This window comes from Hippopotamus amphibius, chromosome 6 (assembly GCF_030028045.1).
Source record: "Hippopotamus amphibius kiboko isolate mHipAmp2 chromosome 6, mHipAmp2.hap2, whole genome shotgun sequence".
Lineage (NCBI taxonomy): Eukaryota > Metazoa > Chordata > Mammalia > Artiodactyla > Hippopotamidae > Hippopotamus > Hippopotamus amphibius.
The window spans coordinates 82,280,316-82,299,955 of NC_080191.1; the positions used below are offsets into that span (position 1 = coordinate 82,280,316).

At 38.3% G+C, this 19,640-nt stretch overlaps 1 protein-coding gene across 50 annotated transcripts in view; it reads right to left on the reverse strand.

The window, feature by feature from the left end:
- Positions 1-1,379: 1,379 nt before the first annotated feature.
- The window catches only part of RIMS1 (regulating synaptic membrane exocytosis 1), a 480,485-nt gene continuing 462,224 nt past the window's right edge, over positions 1,380-19,640 (reverse strand). For all 50 annotated transcript variants that reach the window (XM_057738946.1, XM_057738945.1, XM_057738947.1 and 47 more), the window contains 5 exons: positions 11,232-11,370; positions 8,689-8,801; positions 5,463-5,564; positions 2,895-3,034; positions 1,380-1,598 (listed from right to left, as the gene is read on the reverse strand). In XM_057738946.1, coding sequence (XP_057594929.1) covers positions 1,380-1,598; positions 2,895-3,034; positions 5,463-5,564; positions 8,689-8,801; positions 11,232-11,370 — 713 coding nt within the window. The remainder of the gene's footprint in view (positions 1,599-2,894; positions 3,035-5,462; positions 5,565-8,688; positions 8,802-11,231; positions 11,371-19,640) is intronic.

Below are 19,640 nucleotides of genomic sequence, written 5' to 3' on the forward strand. Positions count from 1 at the left end.
GTAAAAGGAGGGAGAAGGTCTCAATGCACCTGCAGAGTCTGCAGTTGGTAGCACATATACAGAAGGTCACAAGGGAATTCAAGGCCGAGAAAACTCAGATGAAGAAAATGCAAATTGAAATTGGACTTGGTTTCATTTTTGCCCCCCCAAAAGTAAAATACTTTGCATTAAAAAATCAAGCTTTGTGCTTGCATCAATCTCAAAGAAATGTAAACTAAATTTTGATAAAAACATTAGTTGAGTGCAGAATAGTTGGACTGGAATTTCCAGTGGAATATTCACAGTCCATACCATGCTCTTTCCAGGTCGGGTGGTGTGTCTACACCGAGACATGGCCGAGGAGCCCGGGCATGGCTCAAACTGTCTGAGGCTCAAATCCATTTCTAGTCACCACTCTGGGAAGTCAAACATATGGTTTATACACATGAGCATATACTTGTTTTTTTTTTTTTTTTTTTTTTTTTTTTTTGGTTTTTTGGGTTTTTTTTGGATGTCAGGAAGGAAAAGGCATTACAAGGAGTGTTTCCAAGGTATAATGATGCGGTTAGTTAAGTTCCCAGCACTAGCTGCAGACTTGGTTCTGTAAGAGTCCTCCATGCTAAACAGTGGAAAACATAAATTAATGTTTGAGAAAGCAAACAGATATGCGCTTCATTCAAAAAAGTGATTCTGTGGTTGTTTTTGGAAGATAACTTTTTTGTTTTCTGGGTTTCTGTGCATAAGAGCTTGAAGAGTTATACAGTGAAAGCCAGTGAAACCCTGCACTGGCCCCATCTTGTCTTTCTGTGCACGCTCTGTGGAGATGCTACAGAGACTGCTTCAGCCCTTTTTTTTTTTGGTGCTTTTGGAAAAAGAAAGGAAGGGTCTCTGTAAACATCATGAGGCCTGTCATGACACAGCTGAAAACGAATGGAAATAACAAATACAGTGAAAACCAACCAAAATGAAACAAATCAAGAAACCAAAATCAACAAACAACACAAATAAACAAAACTTCTCAAACACCAGGGAAATAACACTGCTTGTGGTTTGTGCAAAAAAACACGTAAAATACAGCTTTTCACAGAGTGAGAGTTTCCAGTTTGTTCAATTTGGGGTGTGTGTGTGTGTGTATGTGTGTGTGTGAATTTGCAGTTTCCTCTCTTTCAATTGTTAGAAGCATCAGTGATTCTCACTAGCACGTTGACTCTTCCTGTATTTGATAGACTGCCTTGTTCTGTCATGTGAAGCCAGGTTTTAAACAACAATTGGGACATATTATTGAAAAACGACTACAGGCAAAACACAAGTTGATTGTCTGTCTCCAACAATGCTTTTGATCATGAAATATCTGGTTCAGATTATTCTCCTGAAGTTAGAGTTTTACTGGTGTGAGTTCATTAGGACCGGATGCAGGGGGGCCCAGTGGAACTTTCCAGGGAAGATTGGGAAGCCCGGCGGGTCAAGGGGGTGAGTGTGGGGTCCACCAGTGATGACGGAGGGAACAGCTTGTACCAGCCGATGACCATGCTGGAAAGATCCAGTTCCTCCAACAAGATCTGGGCCACACCCATAAAGCATTTGTGGTCCATCCTGCCATAGTCCCCCCAGACGATCACCTGTAGAGACAGAGAAATGCAATAAAGCCTGAGCTTCTCTCCTTCATGTTTGAAGAGTTGAAAGCAAACTGTTGTGTAAAAGTGAGCCAGTGAGGGAAGCAGAGGAAGTGAATGTAACTAAGACCAAGGAGGCATAATAATAAGAAGAGACTAGCATTCAGGTACTCTCAGAGACACGTCACCATGATTTGTAGATGTGATGGAATGCAGATAATGTTTCCCTAGTCAATGAGGGGTACTGTCTACATAAACCGTGTTAAAAATAAATACACAAGTTTATTCATATATAAATTCAAAACTTTCTTTAACAACTACTATCTAGTAAGCAAAGTGCAGGGTCACAGAGATATACAGATGAAAATATGTGCAAGCTAGGAGGGCAAAGCACCCCAACTCCCTGTACCATGGTGTGCGTGGATGGTGGAGTATGTACAAAGAATGAGAATATTCATTAAATTTCTTTTACATTATAGACTTGTTAGTGAAGGCGCAGATTGAATGATAATTGTAAGCTGGTGCCTTTTGAGGATTTGTCTGACAATTTTGACTGGACCAGAAGGTTAATAAGTCAGTGGGCTTGCTGAAAATTACCACAATCTGGCTCCCTTTGGCATCAGATAAGATTTCCATTACACTTATTCCAGGTTCTGTTTCCAATCCACTAGTCACCTGTGGAGGTTCCCCAAGGAACTCACCTGCTTTACACAGGCTGTGGTGGTGAATCTTGGCTTTGCAACTTACTGAGTAACCTTGCCAAATTATTTAATCCCTGTGGTCCTAAGACATAATCCTTAAAATGGGGATAATGGTGGTCAAAACATCTAGAAAACATAGTATACAGAAGCACCTAATAATGCATCTGACCTTCAACCAGTCCTGAATATCTGCTGGTCCTTTCCTTTCTTCCTCTCTCTCTGTATCCCATATCTGGCTCAATATATTAGTATTAGCATCGGTCACCCTGATAATCTATCTATCTATCTACCTATCTATCTATCTATCTAATCTATCATCTATTTATCTATCATCTATCTATCTAATCTATCTATCGAGAAGAGGGAAGGGGTGGGAAATAGGGCAAAAGTAGAAAGAGAGGATGGAGAGAAGGAAGAAAAGGAGAATGAAAATAAAAATTTTGTTTTCCATTAGAACCAAAAGACATTTTAATACTATATATTACTTATATTGTAAATTAACAATTTGGACTTTACTCTCTTCCTGTTGGACCACCTCTTCAATGTCGATATGGATAATGGGCATATTACAGTGCAAAAAGTCAAACCAGCTATTACTGACCTGAAGGACTTTACCCTGTGGACTTTCGTCAAAAACCAGGGACTGTTGATACAAGGGGTCAAGGGTCTTTCGTGCAATTCTTGTCTTCTTCTTCGCTATGCAGGCCCCATTCTCCAAAAGATACACTTTGACATATGGAGCTGAACAAAGGTAACATTAAAAGATAAGAAGTTAGTTCTTGGATTGGAAGAATCAACACTGTGAAAATGACTATACTACCCGAAGCAATTTACAGATTCAATGCAATCCTTATCAAATTACCAATGGTCATTTTTCACAGAACTAGAACAAGACATTTTACAATTTATATAGAAACGCATAAGACCCTGAACAGCCAAAGCAATCCTGAGAAGGAAAGACAGAGTTGGAAGAATCAGGCTCCCTGACTTCAAACTATATTACAAGGCTACAGTGATCAAGACAGTATGGTACTGGCACAAAAACAGAAATATACATCAATGGAACAGAGTAAAGAGCCCAGAGATAAACCCACATACATATGGGCACCTTATCTTTGACAAAGGAGGCAAAAACATACAGTGGAGAAAAGATAGCCTCTTCAATAAGTGGTGCTGGGAAAATTGGACAGCAACATGTAAAAAAATGAAATTAACAACACTTCCTAACACCATACACAACAATAAACTCAAAATGGATCAAAGACCTTAATGTAAGGCCAGACACTATAAAACTCTTAGAGGAAAACATAGGCAGAACACTCTATGACATAAATCAAAGCAAGATCCTTTTTGACCCACCTCCGAGAATAATGGAAATAAAATCAGAAATAAACAAATGGGACTTAATAAAACTTAAAAGCTTTTGCACAGCAAAAGAAAACCATAAACAAGACAAGAAGACAACCCTCAGAATGGAAGAAATTATTTGTCAGCAAAGCAAGTGACAAAGGATTAATGTCCAAAATACACAAGCAGCTCATGCAGCTCATTATCAAAAAAGCAAATACCCCAATTCACAAATGGGCAGAAGACCTAAGCAAACATTTCTCCAAAGAAGATGTGCAGATGGCTAGCAAACACAGGAAAAAATGCTCAACATCACTAATCATTAGAGAAATGCAAGTCAAGCCACAATGAGGTATCAGCTCACACAGGTCAGAATTGTCATCATCAAAAAATCTAGAAACAATAAATACTGGAGAGGGTGTGGAGAAAAGGGAACCCTCCTGCACTTTTGGTGGGAATGTAAATTGGTACAGCCACTATGGAAAACAGTATGGAGGTTCCTTAAAAAACTAAAAATAGAACTACCACATGACCCAGCAATCCCACTCCTGGGCATATACCCTGAGAAAACCATAATTCAAAAAGAAACATGTACCACAATGTTCACTGCAGCACTATTTACAATAGCCGGGACATGGAAGCAACCTAAATGCCCATCAACAGATGAATGGATAAAGAAAATGTGCACATATGTACAATGGACTATTACTCAGCCATAAAAAGAAATGAAATTGAGTTATTTATAGTGAGGTGGATGGACCTTGAGTCTGTCATACAGGGTGAGGTAAGACAGAAAGAGAAAAACACATACTGTATGCTAACTCACATATATGGAATCTAAAAAAAAATGGTACTGATAAACCCAGTGACAGGGCAAGAATAAAGATGCAGATGTAGAGAATGGACTTGAGGACATGGGGTTGGGGGCGAAGGGGAAGCTGGGACAAAATGAGAGAGCAGCACTGACATATATACACTTATACACTACCAAATGTAAAATAGATAGCTGTAAAATAGGAAGCTGCTGCATAATACAGGGAGATCAACTCAAGGATGGGTGATGACTTAGAGGGCTGGGATAGAGAGGGTGGGAAGGAGTTGTGGGAGGGAGAGGATATGGGGATATATGTATAAATACAGCTGATTCACTTTATTGTGCAGCAGAAACTGGCACAACAGTGTAAAGCAATTACATTCCAATAAAGACCTTAAAAAAATTAACTTCAAAAAAGATAAGAAGTTAATCCTTCAAGTTAAATTGATTTTATTAGAGAATGCTTCCTTAGACAAATAGAGATGCTTGTTGAAAGTATCCCATTGATTATTTAAACCATTTAAAATTTTCAGTGCTCCATGAATTCTCTCTTAAAACCCATATATTGCCACTAACGCCATTTTCCTCATTTCAAGTAAATGTGTGCAAAGTTATCATAAGATTCTGACTTATTTGCTTTATGGCTGGCAATACAATACAGGTTTATATCTTAATGCTCATTTTATATCTAGAAGCTCATCCTTTTTATGATTAGAACTGAATTTTTATCCTGTATTAATAAATGGGCACAAAAAAATAACTGACACAAGCTAAGAAGCCATCATAACAAAACCTGTCTTAACATGACAAGACTCTAACGCTTTCTGACAGAATAATTGTGTAAGGAAAACCGACATCCACTTTTATAAAATCAAAGAACATAGAAAAGCTGCCTTTTTAATCAATCAGATAATGCAAAACAGAGCATGTGAAATTCAAGTGCAGCAAATGTTTCGAGGTTTTGCCCATGTAAGATTCTCTTGTCCAAACAGTAACACTGCTCCTTACCAGGTGTGGATTTGGAACCAGGCTTTTGCGTGAGGCTTCGTGCCCTAATCACTTCAACTTCTAATTGGCCCTTTTTATCTTCCATTCCAATTTGTATATCACCTGCAAATGGAGGAAGAAAAATATTTCAGCTGCTTTGTAGTTAAAAAAAATAGACATGAAGTAAAAAAAAAAAAAAAGAGGTCCATAACAGACTCCAAATTATGATTTTCATAATCTTCATAAAGAACAAATATTTAGAGCCCCCGACCCCACTTTTCTTTCCCTACCTGCAAATCAGATTTTGAAATATTTCTCCTCATTTTTCTGGTACTCATCTAACTTACGAGAGTCTCATACTAGTTTATAAATTGCTTAACTGCAAAATACTGAAATATTTAAGTGATTCTTGTACTCTAGTAAGACTTCTTATACTTTACGTCATCTAGAATATAATACTTCCTTTCTTTTAAGCTCTTTATTGGAATATAATTACTTTACATTGTTGTGCCAGTTTCTGCTGTACAACAGAGTGAATCAGCTGTATTTATATACATATCCCTATATCCCCTCCCTCCCGCGACTCCTTCCCACCCTCCCTAACCCACCCCTCTAGGTCATCACCCCTCATGGAGTTGATCTCCCCATGTTATGCAGCAGCTTCTCACTAGCTATCTATTTTACACTTGGTAGTGTATATATGTCAATGTTACTCTTTCATTTCGTCCCAGCTTTCCCTTTGCCCCTCACCTCATGTCTTCAAGTCCGTTCTCTACATCTGCATCTTTATAGAATATAAAAAGTTCAATTATCTGTATTTCCATTATCTAGAGAAAACCTCCATTAATGTTTTGGTAAATATCCTAGCAATTTCACAAGTTCGCTCCTTCCTTCCTTCCTTCCTTCCTCTCTCTCTGTCTATCCATCTATCTATCCCTCTATCTACATTGCTGTAGTCATAAACAGCACTAGAAAGGACAGCTTTAAAAAGGAATTTTTGAACCCGTCAATTATTTTTTGAGCATGAATTCCCAGATTTTTAATTATTAGGGGTAATTGAGTGTACATTTAAAAATTCCACACATATTGCTAACGATCCTTTAGAAAGTTTGTGCCAGTTTGCACTGTGACCAGAAGAATTTGTCTTCCCATTTTCCACAGCCCACTAATACTGCTATTAGCAATGTCTACTTTTTGCCAATCTGATGTTCAAAAGGTAATAATTAGCATTTCTTTGATTATTTGGGAGGTTGAACACATTTCTAAATATTTTCAGTTTGTATTCCTTCTTTTGTATTGCCTGTCCATGCCCTCTACCCATTTTTTATAAGATGTTCAACTTTTTTCTGAATGATATGATACTTTATCTCTGAAAATGTTAAATGTAATTATTTCTAAGTTATTTTTTGTTGGTTGAATCATCTCCATTTTCTCAGTTGTGAATTCCTTTTATTTGCCTGGCCCATTGATCAATGTTGTGATTCTGGATTGTTTATTAGTTTTATAATAATTCTTGTTTCAAACCTTAGCTCCTGGGGGCTCAGCTTTTTGTTTTTGTTTTAATCACATGCACACATAGTTTAAAGAGTCAAACTGTTTTCTAAGGTTTGTTATTAGTATACAATTTTCCCAGCTTCTCTCTCAACCTCTTGCCTTCCAAAGGTCGCTGCTTTAAAAATTCTCAATACTTTTACTGATTTATTTTTTACTTTTTGGTATTTACATCCCTATCTCTAAATACCATACATATATTCTATTCTTTTTTTTTTCAGTTTTAGATATTATTATTGACCCCTAATTTCACTCTCTCTCACTGCCTTTCTGCCCCCACCATACACCTGAATTTTCTATTTTGTTCTGCCAATATTAATATTTACGACTACATAACATTATTTGTAACTGAGCGAATAGAAATACTATGATTACTTCTCATTTCTTGGACACTCTTCCTTTTCCCTACACTCACTAACTCTCTTTAAAAAGCATTTGCTGACATTCTTATGGACTTATCACTAATTCAACCCCTCACTCTCTCCTGGTTGTCTACCTCTTCCATAAAATCAAACACATTAGGTTTTCTATAGATTTCATCCTACGAATCTGACATGCTACAATTTGGACAGGTTACTTTTAAAGCTCTCTGCAGCTGTTTTCTTACATCCATTTCTCCCTTGTTTTGAAGCATTTATTTACTGGATCTCATATTCCTCTTTGTTTAGTTCAAAATGTTTAAGTTCACTTAGTTCATTTTTGTTGAAGTATATCCTCCAATAGTTTTCCGATTGATGCTGGGGATAAGGAAAATCTTTTGAGACCCTGCCTGTCTGAATATGTATTTATTCTAGCCTCAAACTTACTTGATAATTTGGCTGCCTGTTGTACTCTTCACTGGAAATCAATTTATACTCAGAATTTTGAAGTAAGATGAGCAATGCTCATCTTCTGGATTCCAGTATTATTATTGAAGAGTCCAATGAGAATCAGATTTTTGATAGTTTGCATAAAGTTATTTTTCCTCTTAGCAAACTTGTCGGGTTTTCTATCAAGCTCTGGTGCTGTAAAATTGCACGACGATGTCTTTGTTTTGACCTGTTCTCATGCATTTTGCTGACTACTCCATGGGTCCTTTCAAGCTGGAATCTCATGTCCTCCAGGAAATATCTATTTCACATGTTACATATAATTTTCTCCATTTATGATCTTGTTTAACTTTATATATGGCATATTTTGCTAACAGAAGTTTTCGATTTATCTGACTTTGGTTTGGAAGTTCTTTCCTACTACAAGAGTGTAGAAACATTAACTTAAGGGTTTTTCAGTATTTTCTAGTGTCTTTCTCCACCCCCTGCTTCTATTTTACAATAAAGTCCAAAATATTATTTTTTTTAAGTTTTGAAGTAGGGAGGCAATTTCATTAAATTTTTTTGGCATAGTTAGACACTTATGCCAATCTCCTTTACTGAATAATCCATCGTTTTTTCCATGCTATAAAATGCTATCCTTCTCCTACATTTGGATCTACTGTAGGCTCTCTATCTTAACAGAATTTTGATAATTCAAAGATTAATGACTATTCATTTTGCATAATATCTGAAGTTAGAAAAATGCATTAGAAATTAGAAGTCATTTGAAACCAGCAACACCTGAGCTAAAACATTGCTTCTCACTAGTATTACTATTATGCTATTTTAAATGGTCTTATCAACCATGAAACATTAGTTTTCCTGCAGAAAAAAATTATTCTTACCCATCGCAGGGGTGGCGAGGGTTTGGCGTCCAACAAGCTGGGCCGGACCCAGTCCATCGAGAAAATCACTGAATTGACTATCTGCTCCTAGTCTCACTCCAGGAAATATTAAGCTATTAGCAAAAGGACAAACATCAAAACATTAGATCTTCTAGAATTCTTTTCATTAGTTTCCATTAGATGACTGGTTCTAGTCATGAATCAAACAGTACTTAGGCAACTGGTTTACTTACTGATTCTTTGCATTTCCCCTGAACCAAGCATATGAGGCTCAGCGCTGATTGAGAAAAGGTCTGAAGGTTCAAATGAAGACCTGATGTTGTTACATAATATTGAACAGACTTCCCTGTGCTATGCAGTAGGGTCCTTGTTGATTATCCATTTTAAATAAAGCAGTGTGTACATGTCAGTTCCAAGCTCCCTCACTATCCCTCCTCCTCCACCATTTCCCCCACTCCGAAACCATAAGTTCACCTGAAACTAACACAACATTGTTAATCAACTACACTCCAATATAAAATAAAAAGTTAAAAAAAAGACCTCATGCTCTATTCAGGAGGGCTCAGTCATAGTTTTTAATGTAGTAAGTTTCTTGCACACTTTATATGTACAAATCCCTACATAAATGTGTCACTGACATAAGATACAAGATGCAAAATTTCATGTCATGAACTACATAAATAATTGCTCATGAACATTAAGCAGCATTAATGCTAAGTGTTAAGAAATCGCTAATAATTTCTTGAATAACTATTATAGCATAGTACAAATTCTTATTTACAAATCAAAATGTTTAATTTCTTCATTTTTGAATGCGTTAAAATTTCATATTATCTGAGATTTTTATTTAATTCAAATGGAAGTGAATTGGTTAAAGTATGTTAATTTCTCACTACACCACAAAGGCCTGAAGCCCCAGGCTTCATGCTTCCCAAGAGCAGTGCCTGTGCTCTTATTTACTGATGTCTCCTGGGTAACAAGAACCAGGCTTGTTACATTGTTGGACTTCAATAAGTATTTTTTGGAATAAAAAGGTCCTATAAAGATTGGTGGTTTCCAATGTGCTTTCATACATATTATTTCTTCACAATCAAAGGAATTAGGGTGTCAATCATGATCCCATCCAGAGACTATAAAATAAATCTATGAGAGGTTAAGTGGCTCCTCCATGGTGGAGGTAAATATTATTAGATTTGTTAATTTTTATTTATTTTTTAAAATTTATTGGAGCATAGTTGATTTACAATGTTCTGTTAGTTTCAGGTGTACCGCAAAGAATCAGTTATACATAAACATATATCCACTCTTTTTTAGATTCTTCTCCCATATAGGTCATTATAGAGTACTGAGTAGAGTTCCCTGTGCTATACAGTAGGTCCTTATTAGTTATCTACTGTATATATAGTAGTGTGTATATGTCAATCCCAATCTAGATTTGTTAATTTTTATATCAGAAAATGTCTCCAGTTTTTTATTTGCACATTGCTTCATAATACTTCAGCAAATATTGGTATTTTGTCAGCAAGTTTAACTCCATGAAATCCCTGCTGACTTTTGTTCTTGGCTGTCTCTTGCTGGGAGTATGCACACCAATTCATTGGATCAAATAAAGTGACTCACTACTTTCAGGAATGGGAAAGCGTATTGTGAACATAAGTTGGCAGAATTTATTTCATTTTCTGAACAAAATGGAAAAATGCCAGTAAACTAAAATAAATTATTAATATTAGATTGGTAAAATATATTTGAATGGTAATAAATAATTATGGAAAACTTGTACATGGTCAATTCCCAAGTAACCCACTATAGGATAATAATTACTTATTAGTAATATCTATCACCTCAGTAAAAGTTCAATTTTATCAGAAAAATTCTCAAGCATAGGAAGATGCAGGTTTTGTGAAGGAGCTATATGAAATAGTAAAAATCACACCAAGTTAACAAAAAAATTAGTTATATTTTTCCAAAATTAATTAATTTCAGGATTAACTAAAACTCTTCCATCAGAAAAATAATGAAGTAGATAGATCCTGGGCTTTTTTCCTAAGGTAAAAATGAATTTGTGATGTTTTAAAAACAAAATTTAAGTTGTAATTATGAGAATGTTAGACTTACAACAACTTAGAGCCCAAAATAGTTTGGAGAAAAGTAGGAATACGGACAATTAGTTCCACACTTCGAAGTTTTAATTCAGATTTTGGCAACTGGGCCAGACAATGAATTTCCCATATGAAATAATTCATTAAATGTAGCATTTCTACAATAAGCCTCAGGTCATGGACTACTCTGAGCTTTTCTGGATGAAAGAAATCAGTTTATTCACATTAAGCCGCCATTTCGTCATCCCTTTGAAAGTTCTGGGTGACCAGGTGCAGAGGTGTGTCCCCCTGTGTGTGTCCTAAGAGGTCAGGCTGTTTTAAAACAGATGGCTGACCTCCTGGTTGTATAAAGAAGCTGCAGGATAACCCTGGGGGCCTTGTTATTTGCCTTGTGACCGCAGGGCCCTTGGCTCCGGGACACGCGGCTGTGCAGAGGCCACTTACTTTCCCTCGGAGCTGTAGCTGTTGATGCTGCCGTCCGTGGACTCCCGGCTCGGCTGCCTCACCATCTTCCGCATCTCGGCTGCCATTCCCGTCTCTGTGCTTCTCTGGATGGTGCTTTTTAACTTCTTGTGGCCTGACTCTGACAGGAGAGAGTAAAAGAAACTCTAAGTTTGTTTTAGACGGTTCCCCCCGAATACTGATTGATTCTGTAAGCACAATAGTTAATTATGCAAAAGTTTACTCAGAAAAATAATGCCTAGAAGAATATGTTGATTAATTAGATCTCTCTGCCAAAGGATGCTTTGGCCAAGGGGGTAGCAGCAGAAGGCAGACCACTGGCCAGTTCCACAGACTGTCTGAATCCCAATGAGCCAAAATGCACCCCTTGTATTACTGCTGCCAATGTTATCGACTTCAATGAAAAACTGGATTTTGCACTGAACTGTTCTGTGGAAACTATAGGTTTCTCCTAATCTGGAATGCTCCAACTGCATGGGGACAGACCTAAATGAATGGACCATGTCCTTTAAAGGAGAAGAAGCACTTGGAACCCAACATGAAAAATACCACTGTTTTGGAACTGCCAGCTATCTGCAATGCTTATAAAGAGAAACAGCAGTATTTTATTTAATGATTTTTGCAGCACCTTAACTTACATGATCTCATTTGACATGACACAGAGGTCTCTTGTCTAGGTAGAACAGGCACTATCCAACTCCAATGACTAATTCCAAGCTTCACAGCTATGCATGGCCTTTTGACTCAGCTGCAGCCCTCTGACCGCAGTATGGGGCTGGATATCTTTGCCCTGTGAATCATACTAGCTGATAATTTTCTTGATAAACTCTAAGTTCAGAGCAACCTCCTCGAGTCCCTTGGAAGTGCACTAGCCAGCATCCTAATGATATCAAGGTTATGGAATTCTAAAACATTTATTTGATTAGAGCAATATGGAAAGGTTAGACAAACTTTCAGACTTTTATAAAGTGCCATGCTTTTTCTACCTACACATTCTATATGCATTTCTATTTTTCTTTCTGTTTTTTTTTCACTTAGTATCATTTAACCCATAAACAATACATGAAAAATGCTCTATGTACATAACCATATACATAAAATACAGATATGTGTATATACACATAAACTTCTCGATCCTCATAAAACCCCTTTGAAGAAAATGCCTAAAAACACTCCTAAATAAACCATATGAAAACTGAACATTTTCCTCTCATTTTGGGTCACTGCGACTCATCAAAATTGTCTATAAAAGATGTCATGAGTTATGCTAATGCAGAATAGTCTCTATATAACAGCTATGCCGAGTTCTTAAAAGCGTAAATCAGAATATGTCACTCCCTTGAATGTTATCTTGTGATTTATCATCAAAATTAACAGAAATGATCATGGCTCCAAAATGCCACAGAATCTGGCCCCTGGCTGCCGCTCAGAACTACCCCCATCCTACGTGCTGGCTGCCCTCCCCTCACTCTGCCTTCCTTGCGTGTGCCTGGACACCCCAAGCACGCTGCTTCTGGGCCCTTTGCCGTCCCTTTCTGTCCTGTTTATTCGAGGCTCTGCCCTAACATCACCTCCGCAGAGAGTGTTTCCTGGTCCTCATCACTCTTTACCCCCTTGCCATGTTTTATATTTCTTCATGGCACTGCTCCATCCGCTACTAAAGCTTCATTTGTTTGTTTGTTGTCATTTCACCACTTTGAATTTAACTTCTATGAGGAGAGGGATGTGGGGAACATTCCTCTCCATCATCCTAGCATCTATCCATTATCCTAGCATCTGGATCAGGGGTGTGAATCACAGCTCTCATACAAATGTGCGTTTTCCTCATCCCACTTAACACAATTATAATACAATACAAACACATCTATGTTTATTCTTTTAAAGATTGTACTGTTTCATTGTATGGTCATGTGGTATCATGATTAAACCATCTCCTTACTGATGAGCATTTGGGATGTTTCCAGTTGTTACAGGAGTTTTTATAGAATAAATTTCTAAAAGTTGAAATGCTAGTGAAAGGGTAGGAATCTGTTTGATCTTATTAGCCGTTTCTACCTTGCCCTTTAGAAACCTTGTAGCAATTTGTACTCCTACCAGGCTTCACACGGATGCCGCTGTTTTGCCACCTACGGCTCCGGATTCTCCGCTTGCCATCTTTCTGGTCTCTGTCTCACCCACTGGACTTGTCATCGTAGAATGTATACACTTACTGCACCTATGGCCACTCTGGGTGCCGTTTAGTTTAGTTTGGGTGTTTATTTGTGTGTGTCCTGTGCCTCCTTCTTACATGTAGTTCCTGTATGAAGCCACTGTGTAGAGTAACATTCCATCCCTGCACGCATATTGGCCGCATTCCACCTGGGGGGAAGCGGCAAGCCCCCAGGGCATATTATTCAAGAGAGCCAACTGGAATCACAGCAAATGTTTATCCCAGGCAGCCTGAGTCAATAAATGAGGGTAGAACACCAAATGCTATTGAAAATAATGAGGTTCATAGCTAGAAAAGTGAGGGCAAGCTTTAAAATGGTGGAAGGATGTTGGAAACTGGAGAGAAACAGTTAAGAGGATCAACTGCAAGGAGTTCAGGTTAGAGTATCTGTTCATTCAGTTTTTAACTAATTCACTCATCTATCCAACCATCCATCCATCCATCCATCCATCCATCCATCCATTTCTCCATTCATCCATCCATTTCTCCATCCATCCATCCATCCATCCATTTCTCCATCCATCCATCCTTCCATACATTTGTCCATCCTTCCATCCATCCTTCCATCCATCCATGCATCCAACAAGTATTTACTAAGCACCAGGTGTCCCACACTGTTCCAGGTGCTGGAGATATACTGATGAGTAACAAATTTCCTGCCATCATGGAGCTTACATATCTTGTGTATACAAGAAAGGCAATGAACAAATCAACAAATATATAACAGGCCTGGTAATAAGTGCTATGGATAAAAGTAAGCAGGAGAAGGGGGATGGAGAGTGTCGGGGGCAGAGCAGCAATGATTTTATTAAAAAGGGGTCAGAGTGTCATCTGACATCCATCTGGAGGATGTGAGGGGACAGGACGGTGGCCCCCATGGCTGGGTTGGTCCTGGTGGTTATGCTGGGGAGGCTGTGAAGGCAGTCAGGAGGAGCCGCTGTCTGGTCAGCAGCCCCCAGTCCTCAGGTTTCCTCTGCAGTGTTTCCGGTGCTGATGCTGAGTCCGTCCAGGAGGCTCTGTGTGCCTGGCCATCCAGATGATGGGGAGGGGCTGTCAGAGCCTGGCTTCTCCTGCATTTTCTAACACCTGTTACACGTGGTCGTCATGACATATTTGTTTAATGAATGAAAAGAAAAAAATTAAAAATGAAGAGTTCTTTATCAGCTTATATTTTTAATGGTGATATCAAGTTTTCTCAAAGAAATGCATATCTACAGGGTGTCCCCAGATCATTACAGAAGTTTTAAACCTTCATAGCTTTCAAAATGTAAGTGCTACACACTTTGCAAAAACACCATTGAAGAGGTCGATTACTGAACTTTTATACTTATTTAATTTTGTGGATTTGAGTAATAGTTTTTAATTTTACAGTTTACGTTTTAGTCCTTCTGAAGATGGCAATCACTGACCGATATCTCTTGTTTTACTCTTGGTCATAAATATTCATCACCAAGAGTTTTGCTGCACTAAACGACTGTATAAAGGCCCAGGTAACAGCTGGATAAACAATTCCAGCCATGAATCTGTCTGACATATTCAAAGGGCTTGCGTATTATCCAGAATGTAAGGGTTGGAAGGAACGCGGAAACTGTACCTTGGGAGTAGTGAAACTCAAGAAGCAAGCATCTGTCCTGCGCTTGCACTGGTTCCCGCCTTTTCTGGATGCTGATGATACAGCAGTGAATGCAACCCACACAAACCTCTGCCCGATGGAGCTTACATTCTAGTGGGAACAAAGGCTTGTTCAGCATCCCCCTCGTCAGCCCAGACGCTGGATGAGAAACCTGACTTTCTGAATCACAGTCCTGGGATCATTCCATCATACCACAGTTTAGGAAAACACAGCATCTGATCTGATTGATTTTATAAACAGAGCAGTAGTTTAGCTACACAGATAGTTTCATGTATGCCTTTTCATATGGGCTTACAAGTTCATTTGAAAACATTGTTAAAATCACATATATTCTATACAAGTGTATATAATTATCTGTATTCATCTCTCTATGCTATATTTATAGCATAAATATGTAACATGTCATTTTAAATACTAATATAATGTATTAAACCATTAAATATTAGAAAATTCTATTATGTCTGTTAAAGATACCACCAGTTTTTAATAATTACTTGTATCCACTGAAGAATCATTACCAGATAAAGACATGAAGTTTACTATCAAATGATGTCATGAAAATTTTGACCTGAAACCACTGTCCCAAGTATCACACAAAGAACAAAAGGATTAGAAAACTAGCATATTTTAATATTCTACTTTCAGAAATACACAAAAATTAGTAAAATTCATATTATTGGGTGGGGAGGATATTTTGGAAGCATGAACTCTCACAGAATGTTCCAAAATGTGTCCTATTTATATATGAGCTCTCACTTTTCATATTTAGAGATGCTATATTTAGAAATAACCCATTGACTTATTAATTCATTCTGTAAATACTCAATAAGCACCAGGGGCCTATAATCTAATAGGCATCATTCTAGGTGTTGGAGCTACACTAGTAATAAAACAGGACAGCACATAAAGTAAACAACTAGAACAGGTCAGGTAACATGATAATTTTCGACAAATATCATGTGATATCGCTTATATGTAGACTCTGAAAAAGGATACAAATGAACTTATTTACAAAACAGAAACAGACTCATAGACACAGAAAACAAATTTAGGGTTACGAAAGGGAGAAGAGGGGAAGGCATAAATTAAGAGTTTGGGATTAACATATACACACTACTATAAAGTAGATAAATAGCAAGGACCTATTGTATAGCACAGGGAACTCTACTCCATTTCTTGTAATAATGTATAATGGAAAAGAATCTGAAAAATAACAGGTAGATAGATAGATATATGTATAACGGAATCACTCTGCTGTACACCTGAAACTAACATGACATTATAAATCAACTATGCTTCAATTAAAAAAATAAAGATAATATAAATTTTAAAAATGATAATTTTAGATACTGGTAATCATCATAAAAAATAAAGAAGAGCCTGTCTAAGTCGAGGAGTTCCTTTTGATCATCTGGGCAGGGCAGACCACCTGTAGAAAAGGAGGCCACCATGCAAGGGTCTGAAGGAAGGACATTCCAGGCAGAGGAGTAAGATGCAGATTCTGAGGAGGGCCTGACCTCCCCTGGTGAATGTGAGAGGATGCACAGGGAGAGGATGGAGGGGGAGAGGCTGGTGGGGCAGCCCTGCTGGGCAGCTGCCTGGACTCTGTGATGAGTGTGAAGAGAAACCAAGGGGAGGGTCACGATCTGATCTCCCCTCTCGAAGGGTTACTCGAGCTACTGTGTGGGAATGGACTGCAGGAGCAGAGGTGGAAGAGGAGAAGGACGGGGATGCTTTCCTCCCTAAGGAGAGAGAAACGGTGGCCGAGGTTAGGGGAGCAGCAGAGGCGATAAGGCCGGAGGGGCTTGTTTTGCAGTGGAACTGACAGCCTGCACTCTGGTTCAGAAAAAAAAGAGGGATCAGGAATCTTTAGGTTTTCAGTCAGCATAACTAGTTGGATGGCACTGTCATTTACTGGAAAGGGAGAAGAACTCGTGGGTGGTGGAAATTCTGAGTTCTCTGGTGGACATTTGAGGGGTACCTGAAATAGCCATGTAGAGAGTAAAGCAGGAAGAAGATGTATGAGTCAGGACATGAGGATAAGTCAGGGTCAGAGAGGTGGGAAGGTGGGTAGACAGACAGACAGACAGGACACTTGGGCATGCAGATGGGAAGAGGGAAGGGATATAGGGATCTATGTATAAATACAGCTGATTCACTTTGTTGCACAGCAGAAACTGGCACAACATTGTAAAGCAATTATATTCCAATAAAGATCTGAAGAAAAAAAAAGAACCCCCCCCCCGAAAAAGATCTATGGTACTAGTTTATTAACAGTGAGGGAGCACAGAGAGTAACCAGAATGGAGCTCAGGATATATCCATATTTAAAAGTCCAGAAGAAAATCAAGACTGTTAAGGTGTCTCCAAGGGAAGACCTTTCAAGTTTCAGAGAAAAAAGGGCAATTGTCATGGTGCAGAAATCAGAAGAATAAAATGTTTCAGGAAGTAAAATAATTAAGTGTTGATTACTACTTAGAATTTTAGTACAAAGCAGACACTTAGACATGATGACAGCGTCTGCCTTCATATAGGCATTGCTGATTTCGAGGGGGTATGGGGGTCTGAAAGGAATGACCAATCAGAAGAGAGAATGAGAGATGAGGATGCAGAGCAGCTCCAGGACCATTTCCAAAAGGTTTGCAGTGATTGAGAGAGAGTATCTGGAGAGTCACATAGGATGAGGGCAGGTTGTCTATTTTTTAAGATGTGTGATAGAGCTTGTTTCTATGCAGATGGGAATTAATAAATATATAGGGTGAAACACAACAGTTCCAGGGCTAATATTATTGGTTGGAGAGATGGATAAAGATAGATCATGTCTGATAAATCCTCTTTCAGTCCAAGCAGTCTCTATTGCCAAACGAAGAGTCAATTCCATTCATTAACTGGAAAAATCAGTAAAAGAACCTCACCTAATGGATTAAACAATTGGAGTCCAAAAGATAAATGTAATAATGTCCTATCAACTCACACAGAGAAACTACAGAGTAAGTGCAACCTTTTGGTTACCCTGAAAGTAACAACTGAGATCAGTGATGAGATTTATTTTTTATATGTACTGTGACAAAATTCAGTTATTTTTAAACAGAAAAGCTGTCGTGGTTAATCTGATATGTTTTGTCCATTCACTCCTTTACTGACTTATTCAAGGAACTATTTCCTGAGCGCTTTGGGCCAGTGCTGTGTATGTAAACATGGAAAGGAAAGAGGCGCTGATTCCTAGTAGCTCATAGCCTCGCAGGACACTGGCAAGGACATGTTTAATTGTGATTCAGTGTAAGTGCAACACGGAGGATTTATTTTATATGTATTTGGCTTTAGGCATTTATCTTACATAAACCCAATAATACAGAGAGAGAAGGCAAGAGAGAGAACAGTTTACACAGTGAGAGGTCTGCTGCCTGCTCTGCTACTGAATGAGCAGATAGCCTGGTGGAATCAGGAAGTGAGAAATGCAAAGTTTCTCGTCCTTCACTTTGTTTCAGTTCCTCAAGAAAATTCCAGAGTTTATGATGATCTCTAAAATCAGCTGCCTAAGCACAAGCCAACTACTTCATCTGGTGTACAAACAAAGCAGCAGCAAGGCAGCCCAACTGACAGTCTGGACACCCAGAGAGACTATACAGGTTGGAATCCAAGGGATTTTCTTTCTTTTTTTTTTTTTTTTTAATTTTATTTATTTATTTATTATTTTTTGGGGGGTACCAAGGGATTTTCAAAGGAAATTTTAACTCTATGCAGATGGTGAGAGGGGTGGGGATTTCTGTTTCAGGCCAAGAAAGCAGCATACATAAAGGTTCTGAGGCGATGGGGAGCATGGCCCCTTGAGACGGGTGCATTTCCAGGGTGACCCAAGTTCAGTGAGTGGTGGTGCAGACAGAGAGGCTCCCATGTGACCTCTGACCTGATGCTCTCAGGGCGCACAATTAGGTACCATTGGGGCTTTTGCTTTATTACTATTGATGCTGTTCTTATTGACCTCAAGGTCTTGGTTCTTCCAGTGCCAATATTAACCACACACAGCTGTGTGTACTCTGTATTATGTACAACACAGATCTCCAGTGACCATTCTTTACAAGAAAAGACCCAGCAGTTCTCCTGTTGGTGTCAGATGCTTTCAATGTTGTGGTGACCACACAGTCGGAATCTTTTATTAGGCAGTCGGTTCCAACAGTGCCACAGTGGGGTTTAGGGGTAATTTTTAAACAAACAAACAAAAATGTTCCTTTTGTGCTGGGCCAAGGTTCCTGAATATATTTCATTCCACGCCAGATAAGTACAACTTGTAAAAGTTTCATAGGTCTGAAGAATATTTTTAGAACATCGTATGAGGATTCTTGGACTTTTATGGTTTCCCTCATTCATTCTCCAGTTTAATCCTACAAGCCATAAAGTCTACTGTTTCCCTTTCCTTTTCCCATTTTCCAAAGAGGTTTATAATAAAAGATACACAGTGGTCGAGAAACTAAAAATAGGATCATTCAGAATCTTTTTGTGAGATGGATGGAGTAAGCACCCTTGATGATATTTTCAGAATTCTTCCAGTC